Source organism: Staurois parvus, unplaced genomic scaffold, assembly GCF_062004578.1.
Source record: "Staurois parvus isolate SC_StPar_1 unplaced genomic scaffold, SC_StPar_1.0 ptg000204l, whole genome shotgun sequence".
NCBI classification, from domain to species: domain Eukaryota; kingdom Metazoa; phylum Chordata; class Amphibia; order Anura; family Ranidae; genus Staurois; species Staurois parvus.
In genome coordinates, this window is record NW_028318000.1 from 2,255,569 (window position 1) to 2,277,541 (window position 21,973).

The 21,973-nt window shown below is 41.0% G+C and overlaps 1 protein-coding gene across 1 annotated transcript in view; it reads left to right on the forward strand.

The window, feature by feature from the left end:
• Positions 1–317: 317 nt before the first annotated feature.
• The window catches only part of ARAP2 (ArfGAP with RhoGAP domain, ankyrin repeat and PH domain 2), a 419,396-nt gene continuing 397,740 nt past the window's right edge, over positions 318–21,973 (forward strand). Inside the window, exons 1-3 of the mRNA XM_089678380.1 lie at positions 318–521; positions 16,849–17,620; positions 20,627–20,691. Coding sequence (XP_089534506.1) covers positions 16,941–17,620; positions 20,627–20,691 — 745 coding nt within the window. The 5' untranslated portion in view covers positions 318–521; positions 16,849–16,940. The remainder of the gene's footprint in view (positions 522–16,848; positions 17,621–20,626; positions 20,692–21,973) is intronic.

Genomic DNA, 21,973 nt, shown 5'->3' on the forward strand with positions numbered 1-21,973 from the left:
CCCCATAGCTTTAGGGCGATTGCATCACTTGTGCAACTGCCCTTTCATATGTATGGTTAGGTTAAAGTGACTTAACTTTCAGCAACCAAATTTAATCAGCTTAAAGGTGACAGGCTGAAGAGAGGACATTTCTAATTGAATACCATGCCTTTACAAACTATTGTTTGGCATAATAAAAAAATTAGCATTGTCTAGTTTAAATAACAAACGTTGTGTTGAAATCTACTGTGGCTCATACTGAAATAAGCATTCCTTTCCATTGACTCAGGTTTCCAGTTTACAGAACTGGGTGTGACTTATTGACTTGCTCAGGTAATAACATAAAAAAGGCAAGAGCTGAACCCTCCTTTCTTAACGTTTTTTATGTATGGGCAAAGTCCGAAGCGGAACCAGGAAAAGCTGATTTAACAGATGGTATGGCCAACATATTTACACAGCATGTAAGTTGTACAGGAGGAGACAATGGTGACAAGGAACTTGTACGGATACAGTGACAATGATACTTTCTGATCTTCCATAAGGTAAGAGAAATATGTGACGGGGTAGAAGGTATGTGGGATGCTGGAATCTCAATCCTTGCTCAGCTTTGTCACTTGAGATGCAGCTCAAGTTGTCTGTACCGCTCTATAACCCCAGGCGATGATTATATGGTCTCTCATCTATTAGCCTTGCAGTTATTCTTTATGTGACTTCCTTAGAAACTTTTTGTTTTCCATTGCAGCTTTCCATTAACTTTATTGCAGTATAAATGGTAAACACCACTTACAAGGCTGTCTCTGTGAGTTGAGCACAGCAAGATCCGCCTGTGTTCTTGACTTTTTTAAAAACGCATCCCTAATAAAAGATGTTATCATTGATACCATGTGGACTGACAAAGTTACAAGTGCTAAAACGCTGTGTTTAAAAAAAAAAAAAATATATATATATATATATATATATATATATAATTTGGTATATGGTCTAACTGGGAGACTATTTAAAACAAAGAGCTGCCGATATCACAAAATACAGCCAATCTGAATACTTTTAAAGTATTTTTTTTCATTTTAAATAGAACTGTAGGACTGTAGCGCCCCTCTAGATAACCACAAGTCTGTGGAAAATGCGTGTTGCCTGGCTGTGCAGGACTATGGGGGGACCCAAAACTTCAGCAACTCCTAAGGGGGTAGTGCTACATGTGGGAGTTCGTAAATCTGGGATTCCTTATAGTAACCTGCATGGCTGTTATCCCTAGCAACTGGCAACCAATGAGCAAAGAAAAATATTTGCTGCAGTGAAAGTGTCACATAGTCTGGCACGAAAAGAAGAGTGGGCTGTGCTGCTAGAGTGTGACTGTTACTGTGATCTAAAGTGCCTTTATTCACCTGCAAATGGCAGAAAAGTGTTATTGTCCTGCTTGCCATTGCCCAGAACAAGCAGAATGCCTACAGAATTGCCTTTTGCTGCTCTATCGGTGGTGCCTGAAGGAGACTATGTTCACTGTATACCTGCTCATGACAGTAAAATGTCCATTGCTGTCTTACCTGCCATTCTCCGGAGCACCCAGAGTGGCTCATCAGTGTGTGAAAGTAATTTTTGCTGCTCCACAGGTGGCTCTTATAAAAGACTGTTCTCCTTGTGCCTGATTGCTACAGAAAAGTTCATGTTGCTACTACTACTGTGCTCATCATTGTCCGTAACAATCACGGAGCGCTACAGCACCCCAGTGGATTACAAATGCCCTGTCGCCCACCAGCGGCTAAGGCCTGTGCTCTTTAATTGCTATTCAAGCCTGTGGAAATCAGTGCTTGCCACGTGTCCTTGCTTGTTGTTCGGAGCAACCGGAAGGGCCTGCTACCAAGTGGATTACAAATGTCCCACTGCTCTACAGTGGTTGGACCTAGTGACTCTTTTCACTCAACAGTGCCTAGCAAGGAGTTTGCCCCATGCCCCGCTGTTGCTCGTAGCAGCCACTACAGATCACCGTTGCTACCAATCCTACAAACACCCAGTTATCCAACAATGACTGGTGCCAAGTGTTTTGCCCTTGTCAATGTACTGCATCTGTGTTACTGCCCAGATTCAGTGCCTCAAAAGCCTACAAGCCAGTAGGCATGCTCCTGCTTGGATAAACAGGGGTTAACACAAGGGCAGGAAAAATCCTATGTGGCAGTCTCAATGGAACCAAGATGTCAGAGAGAGGAGTGTGTCCACATCCTCAAGACTGCCCAGTACACCCAGCATGCTGAGAGTGAGAGAGGAGCAAGATGAGGGGTGTGTTGCAAGTTTGTCCAATAACTTTTCTGCTGGAGATCACCTTGGTGGACATGGGAGTCCTTCTGGAACATTGTGGAGGCTTTGCCCTTTGGCTGATCAAACAGGAGTGGAGCAGGGGCCGGGCCATTTACAGGGACCGGGTTGTGATAGTCAAGGCTTGCCAGCCTAATCATAGCCACCCGAAAACCTTATGGCACCAGGATGAGACTGCCCAGCCCCTGCAAATATTACTGAAAGTGAATTACAGCTCACCAGGTCTTGCCCATTTCTTTTCATAGTAGGCCAGACTTTTTCCCTTTTTGCTTTCCCTTTTTTACTATTCCAGATATGCTGGTTGGAGAAAGATGCCTGGCCTCATTGTTTTGACAGGAGGGGCTCCTCCTTATGTTCTCAAAATATGGACAGTTTTGCAGACTACAAAAGGGACAATATTTCTTTGGTTCCATTTGAATTGCTGAAGTGGTTTGCAATCTCACAAGTTTAGCCAGTTAGCCAGAATCAGGGTTATGTTGGTTTTTTCTGCTTGTGTTTTTTTGTTTGTCTTCTATTGTTCTGCAGGTGCCCCAAGACAGCTGTTTTTCCTGTTCCAGTACTTAGAAGATGTATTGCTCCTATGGAGGATTTCCCTCAAGGGGGATGTGCTCCATATTAATGTGATGTATATCTGTACATATGTTAGTGTAAATTGTTGATTTTCCTGCTATTAGTCAGACAGATATAGACAGGATGCAAATATGTACATTATGCATATTTTCTATTTTTTTTACAATATTTGTACATATCCCCTTCCGAGTTTGTTCCCTACCCCCTCCCTTTTTCAGTATGGGATGGCTCAGGAACACATTTTTTTGTCCCCCAGCCAGTGAGGACATGGCTATTTTCTAGTGGGGGGTGAATGTAGCACCCCTCTAGATATTCAGGTGGAGCTAGTTGCTAATTTTTAGATAGCAAAACTGAGTAGCAGCCTGGGGAAATAGTCAGCAAGGTCAAATTTGGGTCAGGACTGAAAGGCTCTGCAGGTCAGTTCCCTGATATCTCCCCCCAGCTCTAAAATCTTGGAAAAGATTCTAGAAGCAGTGGGCGGGGGGAGGAGGACTGGCCTGCAAACCTAGAGGACTCTGGCCAATCCCCAAACAGGAGGCTTTGCATGGGGCCAGGGCAGCCTTTACGTGTGACAGAACTTGCCCTGCAGCAGGGGAGAGTTTGAGTGGAAGATGTGAGCAAGGTTGAGATGCAGAAGCCCGGGAGGGGGCCTAGGAGGAAGAGACCTACCTACAGGCTGGGACATGGCCTTAGCCTCGTTGGTGCCTGGAGGGAGGCCCACCTGTGGAGACAAGGAAGGGGCAAGGCCAGCTGGAGGCCTGAAGACAGCCACCAACCCAAGAAGTTCACAGGCAAGGACTAAGTGAGTAATCCTACACCCCCTGGGCCGGTTAATGGGAAAGAACATTATGATGGATAACCTGACTAGCTCTACACACGGGACTGTTACATTTCAAGTGGCAGCTTTGGATCCCCATGCCCAGGGATCCCTCCAGACAGCTGGGTAAAGAAGAGGATTTATCTGGGGTCTGGTGTGGTACATCAGGAGACTGGAGAGCTCTCCAAGAAGAGAATTTCTATATTTGAACTTGTATATAGTTGCCAGGAAGTATTCCTCAATTTACTGTCCCTTGGGCATCCCATAAACCCCCCATACCATCCAAGTTCAATACCCCTAATAAAACTAAACATAAGTCTGTGGAAAATGTGTGTTGCCTGGCTGTGCAGGACTATAGGGGGGACCCAAAACTTCAGCAACTCTTAAGAGGGTAGTTCTCCAGGATTAATGGTTAAAATCCCTGTTGTTGTTAATATTATGCTAAATATTATTATTTTTGCTGTCTGACTCACTTTCTACCCCCAAGACACAACGAGGGAAATCTCATTGTAGAAAGTTGGGGGGGGGGGGAGTGCACTTCCGTCGCCCCATCTGTGCTGTTATTCAGTACAGCACAAGTCGGTTGGCAAGTCCCGGCCAATGATTTATGGTCAAGACCCACTGATCGTCTTCATGAATCACAGTACAGAGCCCTGCAAGGCAGAGAAAAAAAACACTCACATCTTTGTAAAAGTAGCACACATTATACATTGTTAGACACACAGTTAAGCCTTTTATTGTCCCTAGATGTTAACCCCTTCCCAGCCAATGTCATTAGTACAGTGAGGGTGTATAGTATTATCACTGATCACTGTATTAGTGTCATTGGTGATGTCAGTCAGTTCCCATACAGTGTTAGTTAGTGTCAAATTGCTCGCTGCACTATCACAGTCCCACTTTAAGTGAAAAATGTTGATCTTTTTTTTGCTTATATAATAAAAATAAAACACCCAGTGGTGATCAAATATTATCATAAGAAAGTTCTATTTGTGTGAATAAAATTATATGTATTTTGGGTACAGTGTTGCCCGACTGTGCAATTGCCAAGTAAAGTAGTGCAGTGCTGAATGGCAAATAAAAAAGGCCCTAGTCATGAAGGGGGGTAAAACCTTTAGAGCTTAAGTGGGGAAAGGACTCATTTACCTCTGCGACCATAGTTCACATTACACCAGGGGCGGATTGACCATTTGGAAACTCAGGCACTGCCTGAGGGCCTGGGGTCAGTAGGGGGCCCCATGAGATGCCCCTGGTACCTTTTTCATAGGCTTTTTTGAGTTTGGGCAAGGACACAGGGGCCCCATGATCCCCTATTGCCCGGGGGCCCCATGAGTTGTCAGTCCGCCCCTGCATTACACCCATATTTAAGGTACAAAATGAAACATGGTCACAGTTCCAACCCTCTACCCCCAAACTGCCCCCAACTCACCTAAACTCTCTGAAACATCCTGTATTTTTTTTATGCGGCACAGCTGAGCATGGCTCCACCCTCCATCCACTTACAGATACTTTCACAGAAATCTGTGAATGGAAAATTGCAAGTCCCATCTGCTACCAAAGCAGAGGGACCTGTAGTTCTCAGTGGTAGTTTTCAATTGACATCAACACAATTGTCGTCCATTGATCTCCCCCCCCCCTCAGCCCCATAACGGTAGGTCTATATGAAGGCAGGATAACAGTCTGCAGGGGCCTGTGGATTGTACCCATGCCCCACTTTTCACAATTACAATGCTCTGCAGGCTCCAATGCAAAAAAATTAGTAAATGTAGTTTTCTTTTAGCAATGACAAATACATTTCAGTACACATGTCCCAGACAATATATACAACAAAAGGTTTTCAATACGTTACAGTTAGTTTACCTCAAAAATCAGCCACAGCATTAGTAGAAAAGCCTGCGTCCTGCCACTATGCTGCAAAAAAGAACCCTTGCTCTCTGTATAGACACAGTGATCTCTTTACAGCCCCTGCTTAGTGACAGCCAGAGTTCTCCGATCCGATTGGAGCATGAGCTTTGCTGATTGTAGAGCTATAGGTCTGACTTAGTAAGGGGCATGGATGACCTCTGCAGACAGACCACTGCTTTCACACAAAAATCAAGGGTCCCACTCTTCTGGCAGAGGACAGGATTTCTAGTAGACTGTGGCTGCAAGAAAACAAACTATAAGTCATGGAAAACCTTTTGTTTTGGTGTACCTGTAATATACTTAGTTGATTTAATCTGAAGGTTCAGTTGCGCTTTATATTTAATGATTTCTGGATTAGCCATTAGAGGAAGTTTTGTGTCTAACAGTTTCATTCAGGCTCTTTGCTTAACTGCTTGTGAAATATGGGAAACTGTATTGTTTTTAGCAAGTTGACAGACTCACTGGCTCTCATATTTAAAGTGTAAATATGAGATAAGAAAAATATTTAGTACATCCACACTTAAAGGGTAACACTTTTGTGGGGAAAAATTAACAAATAAAAAAAAATATAGCATATACAATTGCAACACAAGTCATATTGTAATTAAATGTTATTAAAAATTACCTTTCCTTTTCAATCTGCAGAGCTGTAATTTTCTGTAAAATGCAATGCAATATGGCTACATGGAGCTGTTCTGTACACAGAAGGTGTACAGAACGCCCCCCCCAGAAACATAATTTCCTGCTTGTGTGATTGACTCACTGATTTTCCCAGAAGTCTGCACTAAAATATGATCAGATGTCAGGCATTCCCTTCAACAAAAATGTCATTTTTGGTGAGATACTCCCAATAGGAAATTACGTCTAAAGGGATGCAGACCCTGCCACTTTTCTCATTAGAGCAATGGAGGTGCAGTAGCTGGTTGATAATTATGAAACCATTCCCATTAGATTTACTTTCCACATGGACACAGACAAACCATCAGCTCTGCTTCAGAATAACAAAAAGTAGGAATATGCAACATAATTTGTTAAAATCCTTGCAATGTACATAGATCACCCAGAGGGGAATGTTTTTTTCTCAACAAAAGTGGAGTTACTCTTTAACAAAAGTTTCATCCCCCTAGCTATTAAACTCATAAATACTTGGTTCCTCACTTGCCCAATTACTATGTTGTACTGCATGTGTGCTACTATACCTTTTTGCATATTTCACAGTGAGATGTTCTTTAGTGTAGTATTAGTATAAAGATGTAGTAATTGTGTGTGCAGCTCAGGGCTCATTCATATGATCATTCCTGGCCATGCACTACTCAGATCAGTGTATTTCTGCAGTGGGTATGGCCAGGTGAATCTAAGTAGCGTCGGCCTGTACAAATCAATCTCAGGCTGAGACTCACCACAACTATTGGCCTGTAACCACACATAGAGCGATTACCCTCAGTTATGGACAGTGTAGTGGTCCTGGATGAAAATATCTGCTCCGTAGCTCAATTACATGCAAAGAGCCCCAGACAGTCATGGACAGCATCAATCTGTCATTGACTTGTACAGACTTCTTGTCTGTAACTAATCGGAAACCAATTAGATCAAATAAATAATCTGCACTGAGGTACTTACAAACACCCAAATAAAGCTGCTACCTTGCAATTGTGATACCAATAGCCAATGAACATAAAAAAACTAAAAAGTAGCGCTAAATTCACAATATAAATCTACAATTCTGTAGACCACAAATAAATAAATATCAAATACAATATTGTGAAATCATGCAGTAGTGCAAATAGTGAGAGTGAGAAGTGAGAATATACACCATATTATATGTATCAGTGATATACTGGTATTAAAACTACTACTTATATAAGTGCAAAATAAGAAAAAAAAAGTTCAATAAAAGTCCATGAAAATAGCAGCTTGTGTATGGCAACTGGTATGTTGCTAGTAGTGTCCCCGCACTCCTCCTTCCTGCCGGAAAAAAGTGTACATCCATTACCATGTGTCACCATTAAAGGAGCATCTTACCAGATGATGTAGACCATTAAGTTATAAATGGTCAAACAGTGCTAAAACTTCTTAAACATCACAAGGTGTCCCTGAGTCATCCTTAATGTTAGTGGTTAGTTCATCATTTCTCTTAAAGGCAGGAGAGGGGAGTGTGGGGATACTACTAGCAACATACGAGCTGGCATACACAAGCTGCTATTTTCATAGACTTTAATTGAACTTTTTTTTTTTCTTATTTTGCACTTTTATAAGTAGTAGTTTCGATACCAGTTTATCACTAATGCATTGGTGTATCATTTTTCTTTTTTGCACTACTGCATGAGTGCACAATATTATGTTTGACATCTATTTGTGTTTATTTGAGGTCAACAGAATGCAGATTTATATTGTGAATTTAGCACTCCTTTTTTAGTTTATCTTAACTAATCTGAAAAACCTGTCCTTACATGCCACAGAAATAGGCCAATCTTGGCACTGTGTGACAAAGAACGTTTGTGTGAATGGAACCTAAGACTTGCATATTGTTTTGATGTTTCAAATTGCGTGTATATTTTACAGGTTGCCAGGAATGGGTCCTTGATCGTAAATATGTGTCATCATGGTTTGGGTTGTGGTCCCATTAAGAGTCCATTCACACTTGTGCGACTTGCCATTTGACTTTGGACCCTGACAAGTCACACCCCATGTTTCCCAATGAGTACCATTCAAATCTGTGTGACTTCAAGTCTCAGCAACTTGAAAGTAATTCCTGCACTACTTTATTATGACTTTTGATGTGAATTTAGTCCAGTGAATGTAAAGTCAGAACAGAGTTGCACCACAAGTTGTATCAAAATTGCGCTCAAAAGTTGCACTGGAATTCACATGACTGAGGGACATGCAGAATATCGAGGCTAATACTTACTGCCTAATCCATAAAAACCATCACCCCCCTTCAACCCTCCCCACCTAAATAACCATGCAACTCTCTTTTTTGGTGTAAAACCGGCCATAGCAGCCATTTATTTAACATAACTCTAACATAACACTTCTTACAGTAAAATCAAATAATAACTGACAGTAATGATCCCAACCGGGTCCAAGGTCTTCGAAGGCACCGTTACACACATCAAAACTTGTCTGTATCTGACACCCAATGAAAAGGCCCCCAGCCGCTACTACACCGCCTCGGGGACAATACTACAGTTATGTAGTCCCAGATATAGCCAATGAACTCCCACCTTACCAACGTGACCTTATAATTGGGAAGGAACACCCATACCTACGATGGGCCCAACCCATAATCCACCAAATTGTCACTCCAGCACCGCCTTCAAAGACCCATCGACCCCTGCCTGCTGCCATGACAAAACGAACAGACAAACACCTCGGGACACAAAATGCCATTCAGGACAAGAAACAAAATCAAGGAACCCACACAAAACAAACAACAGGACAAACACAAAGAACAAACCATAACCAAAACAAACAAAACAGCAAAACAAAACAAGGAAACAGCTCCAGGGAAGGAGGGCGGGAGAAACCACACCCGTGCTGGTTCAAGCTCCCACTGACCTCCGACAAGACCCAACCCCCCTCCTAATCCTGGCAAGACCACCCCTCAAGCTTGCATACTCCAATCAGGTGAGTAACCACCCCTCACCTCCTGCATATACTCCCACCCACATAAACGCTCAGCCTCGTCTGTATACCCCAGTTATGCTGGCCCTCCCTTTTAGCTTTGCTCAGTCCAGGCCCTGACTTGACTTTGGAGACACGCTATTGTGAATGGAGCCTAAGGAGGATGATAGATCAGCTTTGATTGCTCTGGTTTAGCCCACCTGGGAGAGAGATCTGAAAAGGGCAGGAAGAAGCCAGCAAGTGTTTATCAGGTGTTGTATGGAGCAGGACACAGTGTGGGCTGCTTGTTTGCTGAGACATTGTTGAGCTGTTGGGACCTTTTCTGGACCTCGGGAGCAGGCGGGAACTTTAAAACCCTGTTGTGGGACAAGTCTATGATGGCAATGAGCCGAGGATTTGCTTTGTACCAGAGTTTATGGACTGTTCTGTTTGTTTAGGCTGAAGATAACCTGATTTATTTGCCATTTGGAGATCCGGCCCCCCAAATATCATAATATGTATACATAGGTGTGTGTGTGTGTGGGTGCATAAATGTTTATCTAAGTGCAAATAGCCAATTAAGACATAAACTTTAAACTGAATACAAATTCCTTGTGTTACTGTACATACTTGGCCAATAAAGCTCATTCTAATCACTGATCAATACATGCACATTACCTCTGTTTTAAAAATTCTGCAGATTTAGCTTATTTGTTAAACAAAGATTGTATCCCAACAGTAAAAATTTAATTTATTTCTGAAAAAGAAATATATACTGTACATACACATTATAGATTTATAGATACACATTAGGTGCAAAACCACTATTGTCCCCCAAAACAAAAAACAAGTACCCATACATACTGTATGTTGTCAAAAAATGTATCAAATAATAAATGCATTAAACAATAATGAGAGGAAAAGTGCTTTAAAATGTAGGTGAACTATTAGCAAAAAATAGAAAATCTGTGATATCCTATATACATACAGAATGTAAGAATACAATATTTGTTCATAGAAACAAACGAGCGGTACAGAACTGTACTTCAAGTCAGTTGCTGTAAATAATATCATACTCTTTGCTAAAGGAAGTTTATCAGTGATGGGGGATCATGATACATTAATGCTGGATAGGACATCAGCTGTGCAAATAAAAATACTGCCCTCCACAAATTCAACAATTCGTAAATATTACATACTCGTAGTTCTGCATGGTGCCTAAAACTACAAATTTAATCTATAATTAGTTATTTAAACTGTAAAGTTATTAAAACTTTCAGTATCTACAGAGTTGTATCTTATTACTTGTTCTTAAAAGGGGTAAGAAAAAAAATAATTGACTTTAAAACATCACCTGTCTAAACTAACGGTCAAGTAGAGCATTAAACAGCAATCACGGCAAATAGTCTAATTCTGCTTGTAGAGCAAACTATCTTTGAGTAATCTTTTTCATACTTCTGTTCAGCTGATAACTCAGCATCAATTCATGTTTCCAAGCAAATTGCAAGTGCAGGTCACTGCAGGCAATGCGAACACAACAATTTTTATTGTATTTAATGTAAAGTATACCCAAAAGTCAAAGTATATGTAAACCCATACCTTGTAAAACAACCTGTTTAGTTTAAAATAGAAATGTATATATATATATATATATATATATACAGTATACATATATGTATATAACATTATTGTGCAGCTACGACCTCTGTTCTTAGCTACACAAGGGTCTTTGAGAGCTGGGGCTGGAGGCTGCAGGGAAGGCGTGTCAGCAGGAGGCAGAGAAACAGCAATACATCAATCTTCCTAGTGAAGAGTTGTGCAGGGGGGCTTGTTTGCACAAGTCTGATCACTGGATTACAGAAAGGCTATGTTCCCCCCCAACAGAATGAAAAGAACAAAAATGACAATGCTAGGATGGATGTCTTGGTCCATGCCCTGGTTTTGTCAGTTTGAATTATGAAAACAGGCAGACTGGCAGGATCATCAGCTATTTCACAAAAAGGAAGAAATACAAAGAGAACAAGATACTTTTTCTTACAAGTACACAAATCAGAAATATGAAATGTTGGGGTAACATACACTTTAAGCATTGAATAGATTGGGTAAGGGAAAGAAACAATGTTAGTTTTTTTGCGGTCTGTGTCCCTGTTTTGGAGGTTTAAGTCACCCTATTTGTTCTGGTGATCATTGCCAAAAGGACTGAAAGTGAGAGAAAATCTAAATTTTAACTTGTTACAGGGGAGAAATAGTAGAGGAATCTTGCAACGGGAACACATGTTTTTATGATAGCTAAGACATGATTTCTCCTAATTTTGAGAGAGCTCCTCCTCATTGTTGTGAAGGAAAATCTCCCTAATTGGGTCCAGAATGAAAAAAAACAAACAGACCACAAACAAATTGAAAAAAAAACATGGGTTTAAACCTTTCCATACTTTTCTTCAAAAATCTGGGTCAGATGTAGCCCTGAATACAACTTCGCTTTTACACTACTGGAGAGACCATCAAAAGGACTGTGTTAGGGATCCGGGTATGACCAGAAATGTGTGGACTGACACAGGGAAATGCAGACTTCAGGTATAGTATGAATAAGACAATTTATTAAGACTAAACAAAACATAGATGCAGTGCAAGACTAAACAACAACACAGTGCAAACAAAGAAACCCAAACCTCCAACAGATAACAATAGAAACAATACTAAGCGTAGTCGGGCAGGCCGGGTAGGTAGCAAACGGGCAGGCAGGGCACAAGGAGCAGGCGGAAGAGTAGTCAGGAATAGCCGAGGTCAGGACAGGCGGAGTTCATGCAGAGTCAGGGATCGAAGCAGAATCTGGATCAGGCAGAAAGCAGACAGGATGCAGGTACAGGGACCCATGGGAAACATACACCAAGGCCCTGATCACAGGCCTGGCCATTCCTTAAATACACCTGTTGTAATCAGCTTCAGGTGATGGCTCATTGCAGGAGTGAGCCTCTGGTTGCTGAGAGCACCCGCTGGCCAGCCCTGGTACTGCAGCCCACAAGGCAGGTGAGTCCCACCACCACTGGCAAGTCCATTCCTGACAGACTGAAACACCACAGGATGAGTGCCAGGACTTTACCATACAATACCACTTGTTGAACCATACCTGCTTATGCACACTTTGGATGCAACATTTGATTATATAGTACACTGATCTGGTGATATTTTGTGCAATTTTTTGTATTGCTCCTTTCTATGTAAGACAACTCGTGTTGTAGAGACTTAACTTTTTTTTAAATTACTTTTTTGTTTCTGCATTTTGCTTTTTTGTATATTACAAAACTTTTATTAAACTGTGATTGAGCTAAAATGATATGAAACACTTCTAGGTATAGCATTAGTAGAGATTACTGGGACTCTATGGTAGGATGAAGGCAGAGTCAGGAGTTTAGTAAGAGAAATGTTTCTGATGGAGTCCGAGACAGTTATAAGAAGCTAATTAGTGATTCAACCTACTGACAGTCACTCATAACTGAAGTTTTGGATGGACGGACATTTTTAAAACCCCTTGCTTGTTTATGGAGAAATAAATAAAAAGTTAATATTATTTAGTCTCTAAAAGTCAGTATTTGTTTCTGCACCTTGTACACCATTATTATCCAAACGTGTATTTCCATTCTTTTTCTTTTGTTTATTTCTCATTTTTGTTTCATAATGATGTTGATGTCAAAAAGGTTAGTGGCTCTAAAAAGTTGAAATCAAATACCACAGATCACAGTTAGAACTGTAAAAGCTTTTGTGTACAGGTCAGATGCTGCTGGACCCTGAAATAAATAAAGCTCTAATTATCTAGTGGTTCATTAGTGTTTCTACAGTGCTGTCTGAAAATTTACGGTGAACAGTTACCTGATCCAGGTTACTCACCAAAAAATAGACTTCAAACCTTTGAGGGGATAAACACTTCAAGCAGGCTGAGATGCTTACTCTTTTAACCAGTTCAGCAACTGTTTTTAAAAGTTATGGAATTAAAAGCACTTAAAGCTAAATTCCAGATACCCTTAAATCCAGTTATAGAAACATAGAAAAGTGATGGCAGAAAGAGTCTAAGTGGTCCATCGAGTCAAGTCTGCTTTTTTTTTTTGGGGGGGGGGTGTTTTTTTGGGGGGTGGGGAGGAGGGAGTTTGTTAACTTTTTTGCTTGAATGTACATCTGTGCTTGTCCCAAGCATGTTTGAAGCTATTTGCTGTTGACTGGCTTACTACTTCTGCTGGAACTTTATTCCAAACATCCACTACTCTTTCAGTAAAATAGTACTTCCTTAGATTAGTTTTGAACTTTCCTCCAGTTAGTTTAAGGTCATGTCCCCGTGTTCTTGGTTTTGTGTTGAAAATACTGCCTTCCTGAACCTTATTCACCCCTTGATGTATTTAAAGATTTCAATCATGTCTCCCCTTTCCCTTCTTTCCTCCAGACTGTACATGTTAAGTTCATGAAGTCGCTCTTGATATGTTTTATCCCCCAGACCCTTCACCATTTTTGTTACCCGTCTCTTATCAATATCCTTTTGTAAGTGATATCTCCAGAACTGGACACAGCATTCTAAATGAGGTCTAACTAAAGATCTATATAGGGGAATCAGGACCTCCTTCCTCCTGCTGGTGACCCCTCTAGTGATGCATCCTAGAATTCTATGTGCTTTTCCCCACTGCCTGGCCACACTGTTTGCTCATTTTGCAATCATCTGAAATAAGTACCCCCAAATCATTTTCCTCTGTAGTGCTGGCCAACAATGTACCCCCAATGTTGTACTCTCTCAAGGGATTCTATTTCCCTAGGTGCATTATTTTACATTTAGGAACATTGAAATCCAGTTATGTATTCATAAGAAAGTAATGAAAGAATCAAACATTAGTGTCTGAAATTTGTATACACATTGGGTTATCTTATTCCCCTGTAGACCTTACCCCAGGCCAAGCATTGTAGCCAGTCAAGGGTTGTATTGCATGGCACAATGTTGCCAATCCTTCTGTGGGGGCTAGTTGGCAGAAGAAAAAAGTGACATTGATTGACATTGATTACCATGTCATTAATTAACAAACATTTGAACACAAAATAAAAACTGAATCTGAATTGAAAAAGTAAAAAAAATGGTGCTAGAAAGAACCAGATTATAAGATGTTGTATAATCAAAGCACAATCGGGGAAAATTATTTTGAATAAAGCCACAGTCAGTCTATGTATGAATATGTGCCCAGAAATCTTTGCCTAGTATCTCTTATGAAGGACAGAGTAGAACACTCAAACTGTAATATATCAAAGCACAAGAGGAGAGCACACAGGCATAGTATAACATATAAGTTTTAATTGAAAAAGGTCTAAGTAATTCACTTACTGATGTAAATCCTTGCATAGAAAGCATATCAAAGGGGATGACTGGTTACCAGGCTGATGAAGCGGATAGACTTCCCCAAAAAAGTGGTCCCTGACAGAGGTAGCCTAAATTTGCATAGAAGTTGACCAAAGCGACTGACAGAGTGGAAGAGAGCGGAAAGTTGAATGAGAGATACTTGTGCTGCAATGCTGATGGGCATTCTACACAACAGACCCTCACTTGAACTCTCACACAGAAGGTATAGCAGTGATTCCTGGTTACCAGTCATCTCCTATGATATACTTTATCTGCATGCATTTTATTCTGTGAGCGAATTACTTTTATTTTTATCAATTAAAGATTTGGCACACTTTGTTCATGTGCTCTGTTCTTGTGCTTTGATGCTAATCATTTGTCCAGCTATCAGGTTATGACTGTACTGTATTACCAGCATAAGAAGTGAAGTCACTGCTTTCATTTTAATGACTGTCAGGGCTTGTTGGTGTGTGGCAGTGCTTCTCAAATAGTGGGGCGCGCCCCCCCGTCAAGGGGGGCGCGTTTGACCTTGGGGAACATACCGTATTTTCCGGCGTATAAGACGACTTTTTGACCCTTGAAAATCTTCTCAAAAGTCGGGGGTCGTCTTATACGCCAGTATACGTTAGGATGGAACTTTTTAGGGGGGCGGCAAGGGACACTAAGTACAGGGGTGGGCAGAGGGCTGCTGTCTCTTACCTGGCTCCCACGATGATCCATCCAGGAAGCCCTGCTCCTTCCGTCACTCCGGCCACTCCCTCACTCCTGCCGCTCGGCTCCACCTCCTCACCGGTGATTGGCCGCCAGAACTGTAGCTCAGGAAAGGTACACAGGCGGCCAATCACGGGCGAGGAGGCGGAGCCGAGCGGACCCGCGAAAATCGAGTGAGGAAAAAGCCGGTAAGTGTGCAGTGCAGAGGTGCTGCTGCAACCACATATGCTGGCTGCAGCAGCACCATACTGCAACAGGGGTCAGCAAGTGTCATTGGTGTCAGTGGGAGGAATAGTGCCGCATCATTGGTGTCACTGATACTAATGATGGGGCATTATTCCTCCCACTGACACCAACGATGGGGCACTATTCCTAAGTAAATGTTGGTGATCGGTTTGAATTCATTATTATTTATTGATTTTATGTATTTTTTCAGTATCATATGGTTTGACATGTCCAATCAAAAAATGTTTATAGTTTAATTAAGGATTTAATTTTTTTTGAATTTCTAATGCACTTTAAATCTTTTCTGCTACAGTTAATAAAGCTATTCTTTGTTGTAAATTGATCCACATTTCTTTCTTTTTTTATTCTCTTATACGTTAATAAGGATACAGTGTTATGCAGAGGTGTACTTATAACAATTTTATAGACAAATGATACTATTTACAGTCGCGCGGGGGGCGCAAAATGTTTTCTTCTTCCTAGGGGGGCATGACAGAAAATAATTGAGAAGCACTGGTGTGTGGCAAGTGGGAGATTCCTTTTCTCCTACTGAATATATCAAGCCAGAATGGGCTCTTCCCAAGCCAGCAGTGCGAGTCCCCGAACTTGGACACTGATACCTGGAGCAGTATGATATGGCTCTGATATGGGTTAAACTAATATTCATTTGCTGATAAATGTAACCAAACATAATCAGTGCACTGATGTTGAAACCAGAATCCCCAGCAGCATGAAGTCAAATTTTCCCCAGCAGCTCTGTTTAGCCATTTGAGAATGAAGAAAGAATCCAGTACTTCTAGGTATAGATAAATATGTGACTTGCAGGAAGTGACAGTGCTGATACTTGGTGATTAGTCCAGAATTAGCCATGGGGTTTCACAGCCCAGTGTAAGGAGGAGCAAAAGAAAAGTAAGTATCTACTGTTGTGGATGAAGATATTAGGTAAATAAAAGGCATGCAAGCATTAAAGAAAATTATATTTTTTTTAAACAGAATCTGTGACTACATTGGGAAAATTCTATTTTCTTAAAACCTCTGTAGTGGTTTCCACCTCCTGCTGGTTCTAGCCTTTGCAGAAGACTAAGAAGCATAGTTATACATTTTACATGCACCACCAGCTCCTGTAAATTGATATATTTAAAGAGCTAAAGTCTTGCTATTGTTTACAAGGGTCGGCAAGAGTTTCTATTCAAATTGTAAATTCTCTCAAATGCTGTTTTTTAAAATGTCCATAAAATAGCTTACATTCCTTGAACATGTTTCCAGCTGTGTAAAAATGATTAAATTACTTGTTTATCTGTTTATTCTTTTATTTACTTTATAAGCATGCATATAAGTGCACATTTATGTTTTTATGTTCCAGGTACTGAAGACTTGCAACAACGGTGTCTGCCTTTGTCTACCTCCTGCTCATGTTATACTGACAATGCATTGTATATGCTTTAGAAGCTCACAATGACAGCCAACAAAAAATACGATGTTGTCCAGATGCTAACTGATATCCATTTAGAAATTTATCATCCGCTTTTTCAGACATCAGGCTACAGAACAATATCAGACTGTACACAGTTAAATCATGAAAGACTTCAAACAATGGGAATATCGCTTACTGGGCATCGAAAAAGGATTCTTAAAAAGCTACAGGAGTTACTGGAGCAGGTGTACTGGACTCCGGAGGATGCCACTGTTGATACAGTGAAGACAAGTGAGGACAGATTATTAGAACATGACGATGACATGCCGCTACTTGAACAGAGCTTGTTTAAGGGCAGTGTACTGGTTAATGCCCTGCCTGATGAATCTAACAAAAACTGCACAAATTATTTAACAGATTATATGACAGTTGGTGAGAGTGTTTCCACTGACTCCAAGCATAAGGACCGGAACTCATTTTCTGAACAGTCCGAAATAACTGAATATGACACAACACTAGATTTCAGGGAAAAAACTAATTCAGAGAGCTCTAGCTTTTTTGAGTTCCAAGGACCCATGGTTGAAAATGATTTATATGGAACAAGGGATGAGGGTGAAGTACATAAAACAAAAACAAAGAAAGTTCCAACTCGATCATTCATATTGAGAAACAGACCCGTTCCAGATTTACCAGTTTCTGTCAGTAGTGCATCCTGCAGCAGGTGAGTTCAGAAGATTTTCAACCAAAACTGATATTTAAGGGCTTAGGGTTTGTTCATCAGGGTTGGATTGCGGTATAGTAAACACAAGCATTGTCTAGAGTTGGCAGGGCTGCCAGAAGCCATCCACACATCATCTTAGTAATTTGAGAAACTAATAATAAAAGGTTTTAGACTGCTGCCCTATCTGCCAAGGCCAAATGTTGGGTTTTCATTGTTATTAGAGAAATGAAAAAGAAAACATAGAAGACCGAGTGGTCTATCGAGTCTGCCGATTTTTTTTTTGTTTGTTTGTATTTTGTATTTTTTTTTTTTATTAACTTTTTTGTCTGAGTATAGATCTGTTTGTCCCAAGCACTTTTGAAGCCATTGACTGGCTCACTACCTCTGCTGGAAGTTTATTCCAAGCATCAGCTACGCTTTCAGTAAAATAATACTTTCTAATATTAGTTTTGAACTTTCCTCTGGTTAGTTTGAGATGATGTCCCAACACAGTTTGTGAATATGTGTTTATAAACTAGTATCTTATGTATTTACACTTACTGACTGTAGTTATCTTCTTAAGTTGTGGGGGCCACATATAATTCCAGGGTATTGGCATGTAGTAAAGCAGCTGAGCAAGTTCATCTTCATTGCCATTGAGCTAGTATGCACCTGGTAGCAGAAGAATTGCTGCTACCTCAGCTATAGATGCTCACACAGTTTCATGGCATGTTCCATTAAGGAGGGACAAAACTGTAATTTTTTTTTAATGGTAAGCAAAGGGCAAAGGACTAGTCACCAGTATTACTTGTTTTCTGGCAGCTGATCTTTTCCCCATTAGGGCTCATTCACACTTGACTAATTTCTAACTCTTGCCAAACGCCCCTATAGCGTTTGACAGGCGTTAGAAAGAGTTTGGGAAGTGTTTTTAATGCTCCTCAAACGCTCCCCAAATGCCCTATGCACATTTTTGGGGCATTTGATAGGTGTTTGCCAAGCGTTAAAACCGCACCACAAATGCCTATAATGAAGTTTAATGGTATTAACGCTCCACAACCACCTCGCAAACACGCCACAAACGCTTGCCAGGCATTTGAGGAGCATCACCATAGACTTGAATGGGAGGCTTCAACTCCTCCTGACAGGACATGAGGCGTCAATTTTGCAGCAAGGCTTTGCTAATGCTTCAGTGTGAACAGCACCGTGTGCTGCCATGTGTAGAATTTGCATAGACATTTGGGGAGCATTAAAAATGCTTCCCAAATGCCTGTCTAATGCCTGCTAATAAAGCTAGTGTGAACTTAGTCTTACTGACTTTGGTAAAGGTGCAGGTCTTTGCTCCTTAATATCAGAGTGCCCTCCTAGTTCAGTATAGATCCACAAAATGAATGAAGCAGAAGCAGGGGAATCAATGTACTGCACATCCTCAGGTACAACTCTCTCTCCAGCAAGGTGAACAGTGAGCATCGCCAAGGCTTTTTTGAGCTGGAATATGGAGGACCTCCATTCTGCCACCTCCAGTCCAAGTCCCTTGCTGGCTACTCACTACTGTCATTTGTAAATACAGAAGCGCTCCTTTTCCTGGAAGCCGCACAAAATCATCCTTGCCCTGCACATCCCTATGACAGCAGAGGGAGGGGGACTGGGACCTATGCAGCTGCTCTAGTCTCACTGTGGAAGCTCCTCATGAAGTCTGCTCTGTCAGCCTGCACTCACATGCTGTATGTTGTAGCTGCTCTTCTAGCCCCTCTCTGATACTTTTTAGGTGGTGAAGAGAGGACTAGGGGAAAGGTGAGAGCTCTGGAATCGTGTGTGTGTGTGTGTGGTTGCTGGTTGTTGGTGTGAGATCTCTGTCCTGAAAGTGTGTGTGTGTATTGAGGTGGTATTGAGGGGGAGAGCTCTGTATTGGGGACATTTTGGGGTGTAAACCATTTTTGGTTGGAAGATATGTACTTCCCAACGCTGCACTCCTCAATTCTGTATGTAGCATGCTCCTGAACCCTGCACTCTGTATGTAGAACACTCCTGAACCCTGCACTCTGTGCATAGAGCACTCCTGAACCCTGCACTCTGTATGTAGAACACTCCTGAACCCTGTGCTCTGTCCGTAGAGAACTCCTGAACTTTGCCCTTTGTACATAGCACACTCCTGAGCCCTGTACTCTATATGTAGTACATTCCTGAACTCTGCATTCTGTACATAGCACACTCCTGAACCCTGCACTCTGTACAAAGCACATTCCTGATTCCTGAACCCTGCATCCTGTACATAGTGCACTCCTGAACTCTGCATTCTGTATGTAGCCCACACCTCAACACTGCACTCTGTACATAGTATACTCGTGAACTTTTCACTCTGTATACAGAACACTCTTGAAATCTCTACTCTGTGTGTAAAGCAGTCCTGGTGTTTACTAATGCTCCGCTGTTAGGCCACACCCACCATCTTATGCGGCATGATAACCCCCTATGGAGGTGGGGGCTTGTTTGAGTTCCCGCAGTTATTCTCTACGAAAAAAAAGCCCTACAGATCACAATAGTGACTTTACCAAATCTCATTCCAAATCTGGTGACAATAGCAGCCAGAGGCAGCAGTACAATGGAATCTCACACAATAGATATACAACTATTAGGCTGTAGGCACAGGAATATTTAGGCACAGTAAGTGCACTGTAATTTTTAAGAGTAATTCAAGACAGAAGGTACATTTTTCAAAGTACGGTATATAGAATGCCTGTACCTGATGCCCCAACAGCAGGTTTGCTTCTATACCTGCTTCTATTCTATACCTTGTACTTTCTTTGTATTTTTTGAAAAATGCTTTTTAATAAAAAGAGATTATACAAAAAAAAAAAAAAAAGAAAAAGGTCAATTGTTCGGTGCACTGCTTATGTGCAATTACTATTTCTAGAGGTTTCCTATAAGATAGCAAATCTTCACTTTTTTAATTTTAGGTTCACTTTAACATTTGTTAGAATATAATGTATTTTATTACACTGAATCTTGTATGTGTTTTCTTTGTTTTAGAAATTCTGGGGAAATTTTGACACATACCGATCCCAAAGGAGATTTTACTATCAACTTAGAAAGTAGTAAGTCAATCCTTCACATCAACTTGCATAAATACATCTATATGCTAAACTAATATACAGATGGAGTGAATTTTGGCTTAGATTTACAGTAAGGCAGCTGTCGCCAGGTCTTGAGATTGCCTGTGCTGTATGCACACAGCAATACAATGGATTGGGATGACATGCTATACTGCTGAAGTGCACTACTTATTCATTGGGGAAGTGTCAAATCTCATTATGGGAATGATTTACTAAAGAATATAAGTTATGCACCTGCTCAGCATACATGCATTTAATATGCACTGGGAGATTTTTTTCAAATGCATATTCATTAATAATACAATACGTTCTGGTTTTATCAAATTAAAATGACACAATTAGTCCTGCATAGTTATAATATTAAATATGTTTTCTCTGTCAGCATTACTATAAATGAAATAGTGTTAGAAATTCTCATTGATTTTCTAAATACTTTATTTGTTATGCTCAGGTGTATAAAACAAAAACAAAATTACATACTATTACATAGTACATATGCTAAGTAATCTATTCAAAATGCTCAAAAAAATTAAAGGAACACTTTTTAATCAGAACATAGCATCAAGTCAATTGAATTCCTGGGATATTGATCTGGTCAGTTAAGTAGCAGAGTGGGTTGTTATTCAGTTTCAGCTGCTTTGGTGTTAATTAAATTAACAACAGGTGCATTAGATGGGCAAAAATGAGACAACCCCCAACACAGGAATGGTTTTACAGCTGGAGGCCACAGACATTTTTTTCCCTACTCAACTTTTCTGACTCTTTCACTAGTTTTGCATTTGGATAGGGTCAGTGTCACTACTGGTAGCATGAGGCGATACCTGGACCCTACAGAGGTTGCACAGGCAGTCCAACTCTTCCAGGATGGCACATCAATACGTGCCATTGCCAGAAGGTTTGCTGTGTCTGCCAGCACAGTCTCAAGAGCATGGAGGAGATTCCAGGAGACAGGCAGTTACTCTAGGAGAGGTGGACAGGGCCGGAGAAGGTCCTTAACCCATCAGCAGGACTGGTATCTGCTCCTTTGTGCAAGGAGGAACAGGATGAGCACTGCCAGAGCCCTACAAAATTACCTCCAACAGGCCACTGGTGTGAATGTCTTTGACCCAACAATCAGAAACATACTTCATGAGAGTGGCCTAAGGGCCCGACACCATAGAGCTCAATTGGCATTTGCCATTGAACACCAGAATTGGTAGGTCCACCACTAGCGCCCTGTGCTTTTCACAGATGAGAGCAGGTTCACCCTGAGCACATGTGACAG